The following is a 19,347-nucleotide window of genomic DNA, read 5'->3' as shown; positions in this document are numbered from 1 at the left end:
TATTTCTTTGTAACACTTGGTCTAGCTGTGTTGGAATAAGCTCTTAAAAAGATTGTAGCTATTAGAGAGTACGAATGAATAAGACTCAAGTCAATGAAAACTCACACTAATCTAACGGTTCCTATGAAACAAAATGAGCTTTCATGGAGCGTCTTTACAATGTAGAGAGACAAGCATAAAATAAAAACAACTAACCACAATACAGGGCTCAGTAATTTATGGGTAACACTGGAGCACAGTTAACGTGCCATGGGGGTACATTTCTTAAACAGGTTTCTTTTTGTATTTTGTAACTATTTTATCAGGACTGGGTGTAAATTAAGTGTTTTTAAAGGGCAGCCTAAAGAGCCAATCAGTATTCCCTTTAGAGGTCTTTCCATTGTACTATTTAAGTATTTCCATGTTTTCTGATTTGTAAGTTTTGTTTATGCTGATATTCTGATTGTTTTAGAAAGTGCCTTCTTGGAGCATAAGGCCCTTTAATTAACATGCTACTATATTTTGCTTTCTGCCAAACGTGAACATTTATAAACAGTTTTAGATGATGATGATGCATTAGTCATTCAAAGCAGGCACTTACTTCTGTTGACTTAATTTTGCAATTCCTATCAAAATGAAAGTTCCGGGGTCATAAGTTCAAAATCTGAGGTGGCGAGGAAATATTTGTACATATGCTTTCCATGTGCTGTCACAGGCTATGACAAACATGAACGGGGATCACTGTCTCTATACCAGGATCTTTGGGTAGAATCATAGCATATTAAGCTAGAGACAAACAAAGCTCATAAAGGTCAGTGTCCCTCCAGTACAAGAATTTTATCTTCAAATTTCTTTTTTTCTTTTTTTGGGCCACACCGCGGCTTGCAGGATCCTAGTTCCCTGACATGGGATTGAACCTGTGCCCTCGGCAGTGAAAGCTGGGAGTCCTAACCACTAGTCTGCCAGGGAATTCCCTATCTTCAAATTTCTTAACAATGGTGGACCCACTCTCTGTGTGTACACTTCTACGGAGATATGGAGTCCCCAACTTTGTTACATAGCAAGTTCCGTCAATACACCTATGAATGGGTGTTTCTTTTCTTTTTGATCTAGAAGCATATATAGAAAAATGATACAGAAGTGTACAGAGAAGTGATGCTAATAAGGAAGAAGAATCTATATAACTCTGGTTTTGAATAAATACAGAAGGAGCTAATTGGAAATTAACCACAGCAAAGGATAGCAAGTTGAAAAGGAGTCAAAAAATTAAAATGCTAAAGGGGATATATGTTTTGCAATAAAAATTCTGAGAAAATGAGAAGCCAAAATTTTCTTAATATTTTGATAAAAATGCTTTGATTTAGGGAGATATTAATTGCATAAATTAAAAAATATATACAGTTCAGCAAACTTTTCTTTCCTTTAACCTCTATCTCTTATAACCCAAAATTTAAATTTTTATTTCCATAGCCTATTTATTGCTACTATCTATGAAAAGAAAAGCTTTCCATTTCTCCCCTGCTGGTTTTTCTCTTTTCCTTTATTCAAAATTCATTTCTTTCCAACCTATTCTCTCCAAGAGCTATATCCTAAATAAAGACTATGAATGTAATATGTATTTGAATAGCAGGAAACATGCAAAGCCTGAATGGGCTTCAGCAATCGTCCTCTATGGGGGAAAAAGGACTCTAGCCTAACTTCATTTGTATCACTCTACAATAAAATTATGAAGTTCAAAGTGGGTGAAAGAATATTTTATGGACATTGAGTGAGAATCTGAGTGTATATACTGGACACTTTAACGTGTAGTCCTCGCTTTAATTTCATAGCCACAGGGACGGGGGTTTTAGTCCCATTTTACAGATGGGTAAACTCAGACTCAAAGAATTTAAATAACTTGCTCAAGTCATGGTGCTGGGATTCAAACCCGTGCCATTTCTACTGTACTATGCTATTTCTTTAAAGACACAAAACACACAAAGAACCACAGTGGGATCTGGCAAACATAAAAATTTCTCATCTGCAATGCTAATACAGAATAACAACATTTCAGCATTCATAATTTCTGTTAGCGTTCTTAGTCTAATGGCTACAAGTTTAGAAATCTCCTCAAATAAAAACCTCATGCAAATATGGGAAGTGAGGGTTGGTGCTTTATGCTAAGTACAGGACCCAACCTACTGTAGTGATGTCAAGATATATCCCATTGACACATTTTTGGATTTTTGCATCTCTGCATGAAAACAATTCTAAACAAAGACAATGCATTTTATGGAGGTAGAAGTGTGTCTCCTACCTTATCAACATTCATTCGCTTAAACGATGCTTGCAGAAGCTTAAAATTGTGAATGTACTCATGTTCCAACTTCGCTTGAAATTTTACTTTCTTCAAACTAATGCAGCCAGGAAAGAGCATGTCCATGAACTGGCAGTAGGCTGCTCCTGGAAAGAGACAAGAAAAGGACCAGTGTGAGTGTGACTGTACCATGTGCGACTGAGGGTTGCTGGGCAGGAGGGAGCCGGGAGCCCAGAGCCCTCAGCCCTCCTGCCGTGTGTGTTCCTCTCTTCATTGCACCCACATCTCCTCATCCACCAGGGCTGGGTGCTGGTGGGCAGGGACGTGCCTTGATGCAGCTCCTGCCACTTCCCCATCCCTAACCACTGTGGTACCGACGCTGTTCACCAGAGCATCACCAGATTCCACAAACAGTGAACAGAACTTCATTCTTTAACACCAAGGAAATCAGTGTATGAACAACTCTTCTTAGCTTCTATCAGAAAAAAAAAAGGAACATATTTTTCCTTCCATCTAGCTGCTACTGGCTCCAAATCATTGAAATACATAAGAGAAAAATAGCAGGAAATTTCAACATGAGCAAACTACATGAAATATGGAGCTCAAAAAAATATGCATACGCTGCCCAAGCTGTTTTATATCCACTCTGCAAAATGACTGAGGTGAAACTGTTTAACTAAGCCAACTAATACCAAAAACAGTTGTATACCAATTTAATTCTAGTCCAGAGCAATGAGGTTCCTATATTAACATGAAGGATGGAGACATGGAGACTCTGAAACTTACAGAAGTTCAGAGTCATGCTATTTATGACTGAGAAATAAAAATAACAGACATGTTCAATGAGTTCCCTGAGGAAACAGTCATAGAAAAAAAGATATTAGTAAGTCTTTCATATATATATATATATATATATATATATACATTCTATGAAGAACTCTTAGATCATGACAATATCAACTAGAAAATCCCAGAAAGATCATACATGTTGACTCATAAAGGCTAAAGGCATTTAGAAAAAGAAATTCCAAGCCAGAATGATTATTTTTCTTTTACAAGTAGGAAAAGCAATTGAGTGGTGAGAATGGGAACAAATGGCCATTTCTGTGTTCTCTTTCTTTCTTTGCTTCTCCAGATCTCTTGGTCTGTTTCTGTAACGTGCCAATGATATGCCTTTCGAACATAAAGGGCTCTCCTCCATCCTTTGGTATCAAGGTTTCTGTGAGAAGCCTTTCATTCTGTTTGGGCGACTCACCTTTACACAGGAAGAGCCCACTTGGTCTCTTATGTCAAAGAGATGTTGAGCATCCTTTACTGAGATAGGAATCCCAGAAAAGAGGGAACCAGATATCAAGAATCTAAGGGCTGCTACAACAGGAAATGGTGGGGCAACTCATTATTTGTAGGTAAGAGTATAAAGTGATGAAATATAGGCCACAATAAACATTACCTCCAGAATCTTTACATCTGTGATGCTTCCTTTAGATGCCAATACCCTAAGTACAGACTGGTACTTTTGTAGTCAAGCAGATGGGTTTTCTTAAAAACAAGACAAACTAAAACAAAACAAAACAAAAAACACTGGAGGACGTGAGAGAAGCATCATAATCTTGGGGGGCATTCTTACAGTCGTCATCCAATTATTCAGGTCCTCCTTTTGAAGTGCCACCAGATGGAGCCAATACCAAAAGCCATTCAACATGATTTTTATAGAGATAGGGGTGTCTAAACACAAGTGTCTCATTACCTGCTCTTTAAAGGGTTATTTTCACTTTTGTAGTGTTTAGCATAAAATTTACTTATGGAGACACCGGTATCTATGTATTCGTACAAACCCAGCAAGCAAATCACCTTCCAAATTTAAAAAGCAGTAACAGCTTTTGAAACACACAAAAAAACCCCACCAAACTTGAATACAGAGTGTGAAGGAAGAAATGAAAAATCATCTCTGGTCTCATCATCCAGAGAAAACCACTGTTAATATTCTGGCATATACCATTCTATTTTTTAAAAATTTAACAGACCATGGTTCCCTTTCCGGATCATTAAATATTCGCTACTGACATTTTTAATGGCCTTCTGATTTTTATACGATGCTTAGCAACTCTCCCAAGCCAAGATTACATAAATATTCATGTGTATTTTCTTTAAGTACTTTTATGGTCTCAAGTTTCACATTTACATTCTGAATAGACGTGGAATTTATTTTGGCCTATGATATAAAGGACGGTTCTAATTTTAGTTATTCCAAATGTTAGTGGAAATATTTGGCTCCCCAGCATTTGGACACCTTCCTATCTGACTTGATGCAACAGGGCCCTGCCTCTCACCACAGTACCGAAGGTGGGCAGATATCCCTTTCCCGACACCCAGGGTAAGATGCAGGCCTGTGACCTAGGCTCTGCCTCTGGATGCTCTTGCCTGGGTCTCAGAGTCTTAAGGGAGTGAGTGAAACATGCAGGGATCATTAGAATTTGGTCATGGTGGCAGCGGTGGGATCTAGCAGATGCTTCAGCAGCACAGCAGCATCCTAACCATCCTAGTCCAGTGGCTCAAGGGAGGATCTATTCCTAGCTTCTTCGCATCTTTTGGATGCTGTCACCTTCTGAGCTTGGTTCCCCACTGACTCTGAGAGCTGCCCAATATGATTTCTGTAAATCCGTCTCTGCTTAAACTTGCCAGAATTATTTTCTGCTATTTTCAACCACAATTGCTGACTGATAAAGTTAGCTCGGTGTTGAACACCATCATTTCATAGATAATTTATACTTTTCCCACTGAGGAGTCACTAATTTTACTCTCTATGACTTTCCTAATACATGCATTTAAAGTCTTTTCAGGGGTTTTCTTTTGGGGGGGCAGGTCCTGTCCCCATGATAGTTTCACACTCTTTATTATTTAAATACATATATAATATGTATTACTATCTGTAGAATAATTTCCCCTCTGCTTTTTCTCAAAATTTTCTTAAATTCTGTCATGCATTTGTTTTTTCCATTATAATTTTGAATTTGTCATTCATGGTATAAAGAAACTAGATCTTAAAAATTTAGTCATTTATTGAGATAGCCTCATCCACCAGAGGGCAGACAGCAGAAGCAAGAAGAACTACAATCCAGCAGCCTGTGGAAAGAAAACCACATTGACAGAAAGACAGACAAAATGAAAAGACAGAGGGTTATGTACCAGATGAAGGAACAAGATAAAACCCCAGAAAAACAACTAAATGAAGTGGAGATAGGCAACCTTCCAAAAAAAATAATTCAGAATAATGATACTAAAGATGATCCAGGACCTCGGGAAAAGAATGGAGGCAAAGATTGAGAAGATGAAAGAAATGTTTAACAAAGACCTAGAAGAATTAAAGAACAAACAAACAGAGATGAACAATACAATAACTGAAATGAAAGATACACTAGAAGGAATCAATAGCAGAATAACTGAGGCAGAAGAATGCATAAGTGTCCTGGAAGACAGAATGGTGGAATTCACTGCCACAGAACAGAATAAGGAAAAATAATGAAAAGAAATGAAGACAGCCTAAGAGACCTCTGGGACAATATTAAATGCACCAACATTCACATTATAGGGATCCCAGAAGGAGAAGAGACAGAGAAAGGACCCGAGAAAATATATGAAGAGATGACAGTCGAAAACATCACTAACATGGGAAAGGAAATAGCCACCCAAATCCAGGAAGTGTAGAGAGTCCCAGGCAGGATAAAGCCAAGGAGAAACACAACGAGACACACAGTAATCAAATTGACAAAAATTAAAGACAAAGAAAAATTATTAAAAGCAACAAGGGAAAAACAGCAAATAACATACAAGGGAACTCCCATAACGTTAACAGCTGATTTCTCAGCAGAAATTCTGCAAGCCAGAAGGGAGTGGCATGATATATTTAGAGTGATAAAAGGGAAGAACCTACAACCAAGATTACTCTACCCAGCAAGGATCTCATTCAGGTTCAACAGAGAAATCAAAAGCTTTACAGACAAGCAAAAGCTAAGAGAATTCAGCACCACCAAACCAGCTCTACAACAAATGCTAAAGGAACTTCTCTAAGTGGGAAACACAAGAGAAGAAAAGGACCTACAAAAACAAACCCAAAACATTTAAGAAAATGGTAGCAGGAATATACATATCGATAATTACCTTAAACGTGAATGAATTAAATGCTCCAACCAAAAGACACAGGCTCACTGAATGGATACAAAAACAAGACCCATATATATGCTGTCTATAAGACACCCATTTCAGACCTAGGGACAAATACAGACTGAGAGTGAGGGGATGGAAAAAGATATTCCATGCAAATGGAAATCAAAAGAAAGCTGGAGTAGCAATACTCATATCAGATAAAATAGACTTTAAAATAAAGAATGTTACAAGAGACAAGGAATGACACTACTAATGATCAAAGGATCAATCCAAGAAGAGGATATAACAATTATAAATATATATGCACCCAACATAGGAGCACCTCAATACATAAGGCAAATGCTAACAGCTATAAAAGAGGAAATCGACAGTAACACAATAATAGTGGGGGACTTTAACACGTCACTTACACCAACAGACAGATCATTCAGACAGAAAATTAATAAGTACACAAGCTTTAAATGACACAATGGACCAGATAGATTTAACTGATATTTATAGGACATTCCATCCAAAAACAGCAGATTACACTTTCTTCTCAAGTGCACACAGAACATTCTCCAGGAGAGATCACACACATCTTGGGTCACAAATCAAGCCTCAGTAAACTGAAGAAAACTGAAATCATATCAAGCATCTTTTCTGACCACAACGCTATGAGGTTAGAAATCAATTACAGGGTAAAATAACGTAAAAAACACAAACACATGGAGGCTAAACAATACGTTACTAAATAACCAAGAGATCACTGAAGAAATCAAAGAGGAAATCAAAAAATACCTAGAAACAAATGACAACAAAAACATGACGACCCAAAACCTATGGGATGCAGCAAAAGCAGTTCTAAGTGGGAAGTTTATAGCAATACAATCCTACCTCAAGAAACAAGAAAAATCTCAAATAAACAATCTAACCTTACACCTAAAGGAACTAGAGAAAGAAGAACAAACAAAACCCAAAGTTAGTAGAAGGAAAGAATCATAAAGATCAGAGTGGAAATAAATGAAATAGAAACAAAGAAAACAATAGCAAAGATCAATAAAACTAAAAGCTGGTTCTTTGAGAAGATAAACACAATTGATTAACCTTTAGCCAGACTCATCAAGAAAAAGAGGGAGAGGACTCAAATCAATAAAATTAGAAATGAAAAAGGAGAAGTTACAATGGACACCACAGAAATACAAAGCATCATAAGAGACTACTACAAGCAACTGTATGCCAATAAAATGGACAACATGGAAGACATGACAAATTCTTAGAAAGGTATAACCTTCCAAGACTGAACCAGGAAGAAATAGAAAACATGAACAGACCAATCACAAGTAATGAAATTGAAACTGTGATTAAAAACCTTCCAACAAACAAAACTCCAGTACCAGATGGCTCCACAGGTGAATTCTATCAAACATTTAAAGAAGAGCTAACACCCATCCTTCTCAAACTCTTCCAAAAAACTGCAGAGGAAGGAACACTCCCAAACTCATTCTACGAGGTCACCATCACCCTGATACCAAAACCAGACAAAGATACTACAAAAAAAGAAAATTACAGACCAATATCACTGATGAATATAGATGCAAAAATCCTCAACAAAATACCAGCAAACAGAATCCAAATACACATTAAAAGGATCATATACCATGATCAAGTGGGATTTATCCCAGGGATGCAAGGATTCTTCAATATACGCAAATCAATCAATGTGATACACCATATTAACAAATTGAAGAATAAAAACCATATGATCTTCTCAGTAGATGCAGAAAAAGCTTTTGACAAAATTCAACACTCATTTATGATAATAACTCTCCAGAAAGTGGGCATAGAGGGAACCTACCTCAATATAATTAAGGCCATATATGACAAACCCACAGCAAATATCATTCTCAATGGTGAAAAATTGAAAGCATTTCCTCTAAGATCAGGAAAAGACAAGGATGTCCACTCTCACCACTATTATTCAACATAGTTCTGGAAGTTCTAGCCACGGCAATCAGAGAAGAAAAAGAAATAAAAGGAATCCAAATTGGAAAAGAAGAAGTAAAACTGTCACTGTTTGCAGATGACATGATACTATACATAGAGAATCCTAAAGATGCCACCAGAAAACTACTAGAGCTAATCAATGAATTTGGTAAAGTTGCAGGATACAAAATTAATGCACAGAAATCTCTTGCATTCCTATACACTAATAACGAAAGATCAGAAAGAGAAATTAAGGAAACAATCCCATTCACCATTGCAACAAAAAGAATAAAATACCTAGGAATAAACCTACCTAAGGAGGTAAAAGACCTGTACTCAGAAAACTATAAGACATTGATGAAAGAAATCAAAGATGACACAAACAGATGGAGAGATATACCATGTTCTTGGATTGGAAGAATCAATATTGTGAAAATGACTATACTACCCAAAGCAATCTACAGATTCAATGCAATCCCAATGGCAAGTTACCAATGGCATTTTTTACAGAACTAGAACAAAAAATCTTAAATTTTATATGGAGACACAAAAGACCCCGAATAGCCAAAGCAGTCTTGAGGGAAAAAAATGGAGCTGGAGGAATCAGACTCCCTGACTTCAGACTATATTACAAAGCTACAGTAATCAAGACAATATGGTACTGGCACAAAAACAGAAATATAGATCAATGGAACAGGATAGAAAGCTCAGAATAAACTCATGCACATATGGTCACCTTATCTTTGATAAAGGAGGCAAGAATATACAATGGAGAAAAGACAGTCTCTTCAATAAGTAGTGCTGGAAAAACCAGACAGCTACATGTAAAAGAATTAAATCAGAACACTCCCTAACACCATACACAAAAGTAAACTCAAAATGGATTCAAGACCTAAATGTAAGACCGGACACTATAAAACTCTTAGAGGAAAACATAGGAAGAACACTCTTTGACATAAATCACAGCAAGATCTCTTTTGACCCACCTCCTAGACTAATGGAAATAAATACAAAAATAAACAAATGGGACCCAATGAAACTTAAAAGCTTTTGCACAGCAAAGGAAACTATAAACAAGATGAAAAGACAACCCTCAGAATGGGAGAAAATATTTGCAAATGAATCAACGGACAAAGGATTAATCTCCAAAGTATATAAACAGCTCAGGCAGCTCAATATTAAAAAAACAAACAATGCAATCAATAAATAGGCAGAAGACCTACACAGACATTTCTCAAAGGAAGACATACAGATGGCCAAAAGGCACATGAAAAGATACTCATCATCACTAATTATTAGAGAAATGCAAATCAAAACTACAATGAGGTATCACCTCACAGCAGTTAGGATGGGCATCATAGAAAATCTACAAACAATAAATGCTGGAGAGGGTATGGAGAAAAGGGAACCCTCTTGCACTGTTGGTGGGAATGTAAATTGATAATAGCCACTATGGAGAACAGTATGGAGGTTCCTTAAAAAACTAAAAATAGAATTATAGAATGACTCAGCAATTCCACTACTGGGCATATATCCTGAGAAAACCATAATTCAAAAAGACACATGCACCCCAATGTTCATTGCAGCACTTTTTACAATAGCCAGGTCATGGAAGCATCCTAAATGCCCATCAACAGACGAATGGATAAAGATGTGGTACATATATACAATGGAATATTACTCAGCCATAAAAATGAATGAAATGGGGTCATTTGCAGAGATGTGGATGGACCTAGAGACTGTCATACAGAGTGAAGTAAGTCAGAAAGAGAAAAAGAAATATCGTATATTAACACATATATGTGGAATCTAGGAAAATGGTACAGATGAACCAGTTTACAAGACAGAAATAGAGACAGAGATGTAGAGAACAAACATACGGACACCAAAGGGGGAAAGCGGGGTCGGTGTGGGGTGGTGGGATGAATTGGGAGGTTGGGATTGACATATATACACTAATATGTATAAAATAGATAACTAATAAGAACCTGCTGTATAAAGAAATAAATTCAAAAAAAATTTAGTCATTTATTATGTAATGACAGAGGTTTATTGAAATATAATTCATATACCATAAAGTTCAATCTTCTAAAGTTTATAATTCAGTGGTTTTTAATATATTCACAGAATCATTCATGTATTACCACTCTCTAATTCCAGAAGATTCTCATTACCTCCCCCTCCCCAGACAAACCCCATACATATTAGCAGCCACTCTTGATTCTCTCCTCCCACCAGACCCTGGTAACCACTAATCTATTTTCTGTCTCTACAGATTTACTTATTTTGGCCATTTCATATAAATGCAGTCATAAAATACATGGCCTTTGTGTCTAGTTTCGCTCACTTAGCAAAATCTTTCCCAGGTTCATCCATGTCGTGGCACATATCAGAACGTCATATTCCTTTTTATGGTTGAATAATATTCCATTGTACGAATGTAACACATTTTACTGATTGAATCATCAGCTGATGAACATTTGAGTTGTTTTCACTCTGGGGCTATTATGAGCAATGCTGCTACAAACATTCATGCAGATGATTTTGTGTGAACCTAATTTTCAGTTCTCTTGGGATATACCTAGGAGTGGAAAATGGTACCACTGTGTTTTAACATTTTGAGGAACTGCCAGGCTGTTTTCCAAAGCAGGTGCTCCATTTCACACTCCCACCAGCAACATATGAGAGTTCCAGTTTCTCCAGATCTTCACCAACACTTGTGTTTTTGATTCTAGCCATCCTAGTGTGAGTAAATTTTGATTTGATTTCCCTAATGGCTAACGATGTTGAACACCTTTTTCATATGCTTTTTTACCATTTGTATATCTTCTTTGGAGAAATGTTTATGCAAATTCTTTGCCCATTTTTAAAGTGGGTTAAATGCCTTTTTGTTGGTGAGTTATTAAGAGTTCTTTCTACATTTCGGATACAGGTTGCTTATCAGATATCTGATTTGCAAATATTTTCTCCTGTACTGTGGATTGTCTTTTTCTTGATGGTATCCTTTGAAGCACAAAACTTTTTCATTTTGATGAAGTACAATTTATCCATTTTTTCTTGTGTTACTTGGCTTTCGTCACATCTAAGAAACCACTGCTTAATGCAAATGCATAATGATTTCACTTACATTTCTTCTAAAAGTTGTATAGTTTAGTTCTTACATTAAGGTCAATGATCCATTTTCAGTTATTTCTTCTATATGGTGTGAGGTTTGGATCCAAACTTCATTATTTTGCATGTGACCATTCAGTTGTCCCAGCACCATTTAATTATCTTGGCACTCTTGTGAAAATCAATTAATTATAAATATATGGGTTTATTTCTGGACTCTCAGTTCTATTCCATCTATACACCTATCCTTGGGCCAGTAACACTGTCTTGATTACTGCAGGTCTGTAGTCAGTTTTGAAATCAAAAGTAGAAGTCCTGCAACTTTTTTCTTCCATTTGAAGATTGTTTCAGCTATTCTGGGTCCCACGAATTTACCTGTTAATCTCAGAATCAGCTTGTCAATTTGTGTAAAAAGGTAGTTGACTATGTCTGCATCTCTATTCCTGCACTGCAAATAGGTTCATCTGTACCATTTTTCTAGATTCAACATGGACACGGGGTGGGAGGGAAGGGGCGAATGGGATGAATTGGGAGATGGGAATTGACATATATACACTACCATGTGTAAAACAGATAGCTAGTGGGAACCTGCGGTATAGCATAGGGAGCTCAGCTTGCTGCTCTGTGGTGACCTAGATGGGTGGGATGGGGGGTGGGGTGGGATGGGGGGTGGGGTGGGATGGGGGGTGGGGTGGGAGGGAGGTCCAAGAAGGAGGGGATATATGTATACATATAGCTGATTCACTTTGTTGTACAGCAGACACTAACACAACATTGTAAAGCAACTATACCCCAATTAAAAAAGAAAAAGAAAAAAAACCACACAGAATGTTCTTTGTGGGGAAAAAAAAAGTAGTTGAGATTTTGACAGGGACTGAATTGAATCTAGAGATTAATCTGGGGAGTACTGCCATCTTAACAACATAAAGTTTTCCAATCCAGAAACATGAGATATCTTTCCACTTAAGTTCCTCCAATGGTGTTTTAAAGTTTTTAGTATATAAGTCTTACACTTCTTTGTTAAATTTATTCATATTGTATTCTCTTTAATGCTACTTCAAGTGGAATTGTACTCTTAATTTTATTTTTGGATAGTTAATTAATGTTAATAAGGTTGATTTTGGGGTACTGATCTTGTATCCACCAACCCTGCTTAACTGACTTATTAGTCATAATAGTTTTTTGTTGGTTCCTTAGGATTTTCTACATACAAGATCATGACTCTGCAAACAGAGATAGTTTTACTTCTTCCTTTCTAAGCTGAATGCCTCATTTCTTTTTCTTGCCCAATTGCCCTGGCCAGAACCTCTAGTAAAATGCTGAATAGAAGTGCCAGGAGTGGACATCCTGTCTCATTCCTTGTCTTAGCAGGGAAACCTCTATTCACTGCTAAGTATGATATGAGATTTTCATAGATAGCATTATTATCACACTGAGGAAGTTTCCTTCTATTCCTAGTTTTAGTGTTTTTAATCATGAAAGGGTATTGAATTTTGTCAAATACTTTTTTAAATATCCACTGAGAGTCTCATGTGGCTTTTGTCCTTTATTCTATTAATATGGTGTATAACACTGATTGCTTTCCATATGTTAAGACAACCTTGCATTAATCCTATTTGATCATGGTGCATAATCCTTTTTATATGTTGCTGGATTTATTCTGCTAGTATTTTGTTGAGGATTTTTATGTCTATATTCATAAGAGATACTGGTCTATAGTTTTCTTGTGATGTCTTTGTTTGTTGTTTGTTTGTTTTTGGTCGCTCTGTGCCACATGTGGGATCTTAGTTCCCCAACCAGGGATCGAACCCATGCCACCTGCATTGGAAGCACAGAGTCTTAACCACTGGACTGCCAGGGAAGTCCCTGGTTTTGTCATCAGGGTAATATTGGCCTCACAGAATGAGTTGTAAAGTGTTCCCCTCTCTTTTACTTTTTGGAAGACTTTTTAAAGGATTGGTGTTAGTTTTTCTTTAAATATTTGGTAGAATTCACCATTAAGTTATTTGGGCCTGGGCTTTTCTTTGTGGAAATTTGTACTGAAATTACTAATTCTATCTCTTGTTTTATAGGTCTATTCAGAATTTCTATTTAAGTAGTTTATGTCTTTCTAGGTATTTGTCCATTTCATCTAGATTACTGAAAATTATTGATTTTTAAACATTTACTTTTATTGTTACAGAGTTATTACTCATGAGTTCTAATAAATTTTCAGTTACGTCTCTGGTTTTCTAGGGCGAAATCAATGCAGAAAATAATGCCTTTGTTATACCATATATACATGTATATGGTATACAAAAAATATGTACCAACTACCTTTTCAACCACCATGGAGATAATAAAAATGGTTTCCTTCTTTGATTAACATGATCAATCATCATCATTGGTTTCCTAATGTTGAATCATCTTTGCATTCCTGGACTAAGTCCTACTTGGTAATGTTTACAAAGTCTTCATTACAGTGCTGGTTTAGATTTGCAAACTCATAAGTGAGATTGTGTGCAACATTTTTTGTGTGCTTTTGTCTTATTTTCTTATGGTTCTTTTAAGTTTAAAAAATAAATATAAAATATGGGAGGGACTTCCCTGGTGGCACAGTGGTTGGGAATCCACCTGCCAATGCAGGGGACACGGGTTTGAGCCCTGGTCTGGGAAGATCCCACATGCTGCGGAGCAACTAAGCCCATGTGCCACAACTACCGAGCCTGCACTCTAGAGCCCGCGAGCCACAACTACTGAGCCCGTGTGCCACAACTACTGAAGCCCGCGCGCCTAGAGCCCAAGAGGCACAACTACTGAGCCTGCGTGTCACAACTACTGAAGCCCGTGCACCTAGAGCCCATGTTCCGCAACAAGAAAAGCCACCGCAATGAAGAGTAGCCCCCGCTCACCGCAACTAGAGAAAGCCTGCGTGCACCAACGAAGACAAAACACAGCCAAAAATACATAAATAAGTAAATAAATAAATAAAATTTAAAAAATTAAATAAAAGCTTGAGCGCTAAAGTTAAAAAAAAAAATTGGTTAGAATCCTAACTGCACAACTTGCTACCTGTATGTCCTGGGCTTTTCACACCTTCCCTATGCATTTCAGAGTCCCATGAGCATCAAATAAGCTGACTAATTTTTTCAATAAACAATGAAGAAAGGGTGGACCACATTAGGATTTCCAGTAAATGGTATGTTATATGATCATTTAGGTATAATATCGTATGTCATTTTCTAGAGTCAAAGGAGCCCCTGAGAATTTCAAAGAATTATCTTATTGACTTTGTGAACTATGCTAAAGATTTCTTGCTGTTGCCTCTGGTTATGTCCATTTGGGTATTTTCAACTTCCATTCCTCAAATCTCTAGTGCTTAAAGAGACATCAGGAAAAGGATACCTTGACATTATTTTTGCTACTAAGAACATCATCAGTGGTTCTTGTGGAGCAGGAAACCACACTCAGGCATAACCTGAACAAGGCTGTCATGTTCTGATTCCCATCAAAGGTCGACCCTCCACCTGTTCTCTGGATCACATCTGCCCTCCCGTTCTCGTTGATGTCACTCCTGCAACTATCCTCACTCTCTCTTGCAATGTCAATTTCTTTCCATATGGACTATTCTTAACATGTGCAAACATGCTCTAGTATCATGTGACTTTGACAAAATAAGATAAAAAAACTTCCTTAACTCCACATGATCTATTAGCTATTATGCTATTTATCTCCTCCTATACACAGCAAAACTTGACAAAATTGTCTATTTCCATTGTTTCATCTACCATTCAAATCAATTCTGTTGTCTTCCTTACCCTGTTCTGGTCAAGGCCATCAATAGCTTCTCTGTTACTGAATCTAACAGTCACTTTTCTTTCTTCATCCAACTCAACCTCTGAATAGTATTTGGCTCTGGTGACCACTCCCTCCTTGAAATTCTGTATTTTATTCCTTAATTAGACAAAATGGGTACCAACTAACTTGAAAATTCAGGAATCACTGCCATTGTCCTGAAAGTCTAGCCAGCCACAAATCAGAATGTTCCTCATTGAGAGGTGTAGAGATTTTGGGGTCATTTCATTAATCTTGCAATAATGTGGGCCTACATTTTACACAGATCCCACTTTCATCAAATTATGCCAAGGCTGCCATTATTCATGTACTGCCCCTGGCTAAGGATACCACAGTGGTTCCTATGAAATCACTACAAAATCCAAACTCCTTCCCTGGTCTGCAGTGTCCTGTGACCAGGCCTCTGCCCACCTCTCCCTGGAAGCTCCTTTCACACTGGCTTCCTTGTTACTCCACGTTCTTGCTATTCAGATCAAGGCTTAGAGGTCACTTCCTCAGAGAGGTCCTTCCTGACCATGCCATGTGAAGTCACCCTCCAGTTACTCTACCACCTCATCTAGTTTTATGTCTGGTATTTTACTCTTAACTCATATGTTGGTTTGTGGTTTACTGCCCCCGTCACTGGAATGTAGGTTTCAAGAGAGTCTGCACTTTAATCGGTCTTGGTCCTCTCTGTATCCAAGCCTTTACTGCAGTACCTGCCATAGTGTGGGCTTCAATAAACATCCAGTTAATGAATGAAGGTCTACAGGTTGTGTAGCAGTTGAACCACAACAAGGGATGGTAAATGATAAAATTCTAATGTTACCAAAGTCCCAAATATGAGGTATTACTGGAAGAGTTGCTACATATTCTTTTAAAAATTGATGGGGTATAAATACATTAAAAACAGAACAAAATAAAACAAACAAAAACCTAACCAAAACAAGAGCCACTCTGGAAATCAGTCTTCAGAAAAGTGAAAAATAAGCTTCAAAAGGCTAAATATTAGATATCACACCAAAGTAAAAGCATTCCAAATTGTAGGATGTTGTGTTCACCAAGAGATTAATTATGATGGGCTATGCTCTAAGCCTATCAGCTCAAGGTGCTACTGCAGTTATGAAGGTCAACAAGATTCTGGAAATAGTCAGGAAATAAGTAGAAAAAGGGAAAATATTCTGTCTTTGTACAGTGCCATGCTATGTCTGTGCCTATAGCCCTAAGGATGGTTTCAGTTGTTATATATCAAAAGTGACATAATGGAGCTGAAAAACTTGGGGACAGGAATCCAAAAGGAACAGTTGGGGCACTGTATAAAGGCAGAACTCAAAAATGAACATCCAGACTCAAAAGATTTGAGGATGTATGATTTCAATGTATGAAATCATGAAAAGCACGAGAGGACAAATAATATCATTTTTACCAGACCCCAGGACCTCAGTAGAAGAATATCAGGATAAACTGACATTTTTAAAAGGAAAATTTCAGATAACAAAAGGGAAAGGAAATATTACTTTATAAGTTTATGGACTGCATTATGCCAAGAAATATAAGAACTGAAAACACCTACATTTGTATAAAATCTATTAAAGCTTTCATATCTAGTTTAAACATTCTGAACCCCACAGAGATAAGTATTTTTAATTATCATCATCCTATTTTAGAGACTTGGGAACAGGCTCAGAAAGTCATTCAGCTAACAAAAGTAGAATTTACACTCTGTTCTGAACTCCAGTTAAAAATTTTTTTTCTTCTTCTCTATGCTGCTTCTAGGAATTATAAAATTTTAGGGTTCAAAGAGAGTTTAGAAAATTTGCTAGATTATAATTTTATAAGGAGTCACAAAGGAAACTGCGAGAGAACATATGAACCTTTCAGACTGACAGGAGGGGTGTGAGCCATCCGTTTCCTCCTCATAGAACAATCCTGGGCTGGATAGATAGCTCATTAATCTGCTCCAAGGTCATGGTTTTATATCTTAGTATATATACTCATAATAACTTTATTTTACATATATAGTGTATATATGTAAATATAATAAGCACATCCTTTCTCAGTAATATATTACTATTCACTTTGTTGTACACTTGTAACTAACACAACATTGTAAGTCAACTATACTCCAATAAAAATTAAAATAAATAAATAACATTCTATATTCCTTGAAAAAAAAAAATATATTACTGCTGTCAAGATTTCACAGTACTCTCCCAGAAATGGGACACAATCTGTGGAGAAGATATCAAGCTATTTTGGGTTCAGCCACAAACAGCTACTCAAATTGCCCATCTGATTTTCTCCCAGGCCAGGCAGCCCTTATACAGAAAAGCCTATGTCACTGAGGTCTTCAGTTACTACTTTCTACAGTCTTACTTGGTACCGATGAAGGGTCAGAAGAAAAGAACGACAACGTCTATTCACTGGACACATCTATGCCATTATACCTTTAATTACAGAAATCATTACAGGCAAACAACTTTTTTAAAAGCTTATTCTCTCAAACTAATATCAGTGAGGACCAGGGAGGGGGCGGGAAGCACAGAGAACCAGACTGTCGGAACTTGGATCTAAGCCTCAATCATCTTGAACGGACTGTGACATGTCATCACACCCTTCTAAGCCAACAGTATTTCTAGCTGCGAAATGTCTGGTCTGGACAGATCTCTAAGCTCTAAAATTAGATGATTCTCTAATTCAAAGTCCATCACCAACTTGTCTTTTAAGGGGTACTTGATATTTCTGCTAATTAGGACGCAACAATGTCTTTCATCCTCATATGACTAAGACTTTTGCCAGCGCGCCTGCCTGTAGCCATCGCCGTCCTCTGCCACAGTTGCTGTAGGAGCCAGGAGTACACAGCTGCACCTGGAGGGATACTCCCGGGAGCACCCACTCATGCCCTTCCCAGATTATATCTTCCAGGTACTCCTCTCTGAGCTCTTGATATTGATACACTCAGCAACATAACCATATTTTCTGTCATCTTCAGCAGCTGACTATTAAATATCTTTCCTGTTAGAATATTGCTTTTACACAATAATCACAGAATCATTCCAGCTCTGTTTTTGCCTTAAGCCCTGTCTTTCCTGGAACTGATCTCACTGCAGAACTGCACATGTTACCAAAGCCCAAACCTCATGCTGAAGGCAGTATTTCCCTTTGGGAAATCAGGGCTCCCTAACGAGGAAAGTGGGGCTGCAAAACACAGGGTTACATATTTCCAACACATCAGCAGAAATCGCTCTACCTACACAAACAGAAGGCTTGAAGAGCTTAATGGCAACTGTGAGATAATAATGCTTTGAAACATTAACATTTTAAAGGAATTTAAAATCCCAAACTTCAACTGCATTTTTCTAATCCAACAAAAATATGCTGAAATTGGTAGTAGCTCTGTGCTGTTTTCATAGGCATCTTTCACATTCCTGGCATGAACAGCAGCTTCATAGCTTCGGTTACCACAGTATTATTTAACTCTGTGAAAGTGAACTTAGAACACTGTCTACTTCACCTGCCCCAAGTCACAAATGCAAAAATAAAGATCTGCAGTTCAGAAACCTGGTTTCAGCTGAGCTTGTTCCCGGGAATTCCCACGGTCCTCAAATGAGCTTCCTACTTCTTCTCACTGCTTGGAGTTATGTCAGAAACTTTTAATTCAAATTTTAAATGAGTCTCAAAGACAAATAGCTTTCAAACCAATTCCTTGAAGAGGAAAAGGAGTTAGAACCAGCAGGAAGATTTCAACTCCCGCAGACTTAGACACAGAAGGCTTCTGTGACTTGTGCCGAGTGCTGAAAGCATGCTATCCGTGCCCTTCTCCACACTCAGAGGAAGCTGTCAAAGGACATTTTCATCACCTTTCTTTTATAGAAAAAGAAATAAGCCAGCAATCATTATGCCGGCAGACGGATTTTTAAGAGTATCAGCAGATATATTAAAAATCCTTGTTAAACCATGTGGTTGGGCTTTCATCTGATACATGCCCTCAAGCTTTACTGATTCATATGATATCAAAC

General features: G+C 37.4%; 1 protein-coding gene across 4 annotated transcripts in view; it reads right to left on the bottom strand.

The window, feature by feature from the left end:
• MAPRE2 (microtubule associated protein RP/EB family member 2) overlaps window positions 1-19,347 on the bottom strand; it is a 162,793-nt gene that overhangs the window by 37,291 nt on the left and 106,155 nt on the right. For all 4 annotated transcript variants that reach the window (XM_036874782.1, XM_036874781.1, XM_036874780.1 and 1 more), the window contains one exon: window positions 2,276-2,421. In XM_036874782.1, coding sequence (XP_036730677.1) covers window positions 2,276-2,421 — 146 coding nt within the window. The remainder of the gene's footprint in view (window positions 1-2,275; window positions 2,422-19,347) is intronic.

Source organism: Balaenoptera musculus, chromosome 14 (genome assembly GCF_009873245.2).
Source record: "Balaenoptera musculus isolate JJ_BM4_2016_0621 chromosome 14, mBalMus1.pri.v3, whole genome shotgun sequence".
NCBI lineage: Eukaryota > Metazoa > Chordata > Mammalia > Artiodactyla > Balaenopteridae > Balaenoptera > Balaenoptera musculus.
This window is presented reverse-complemented; position numbering and strand designations above follow the sequence as displayed.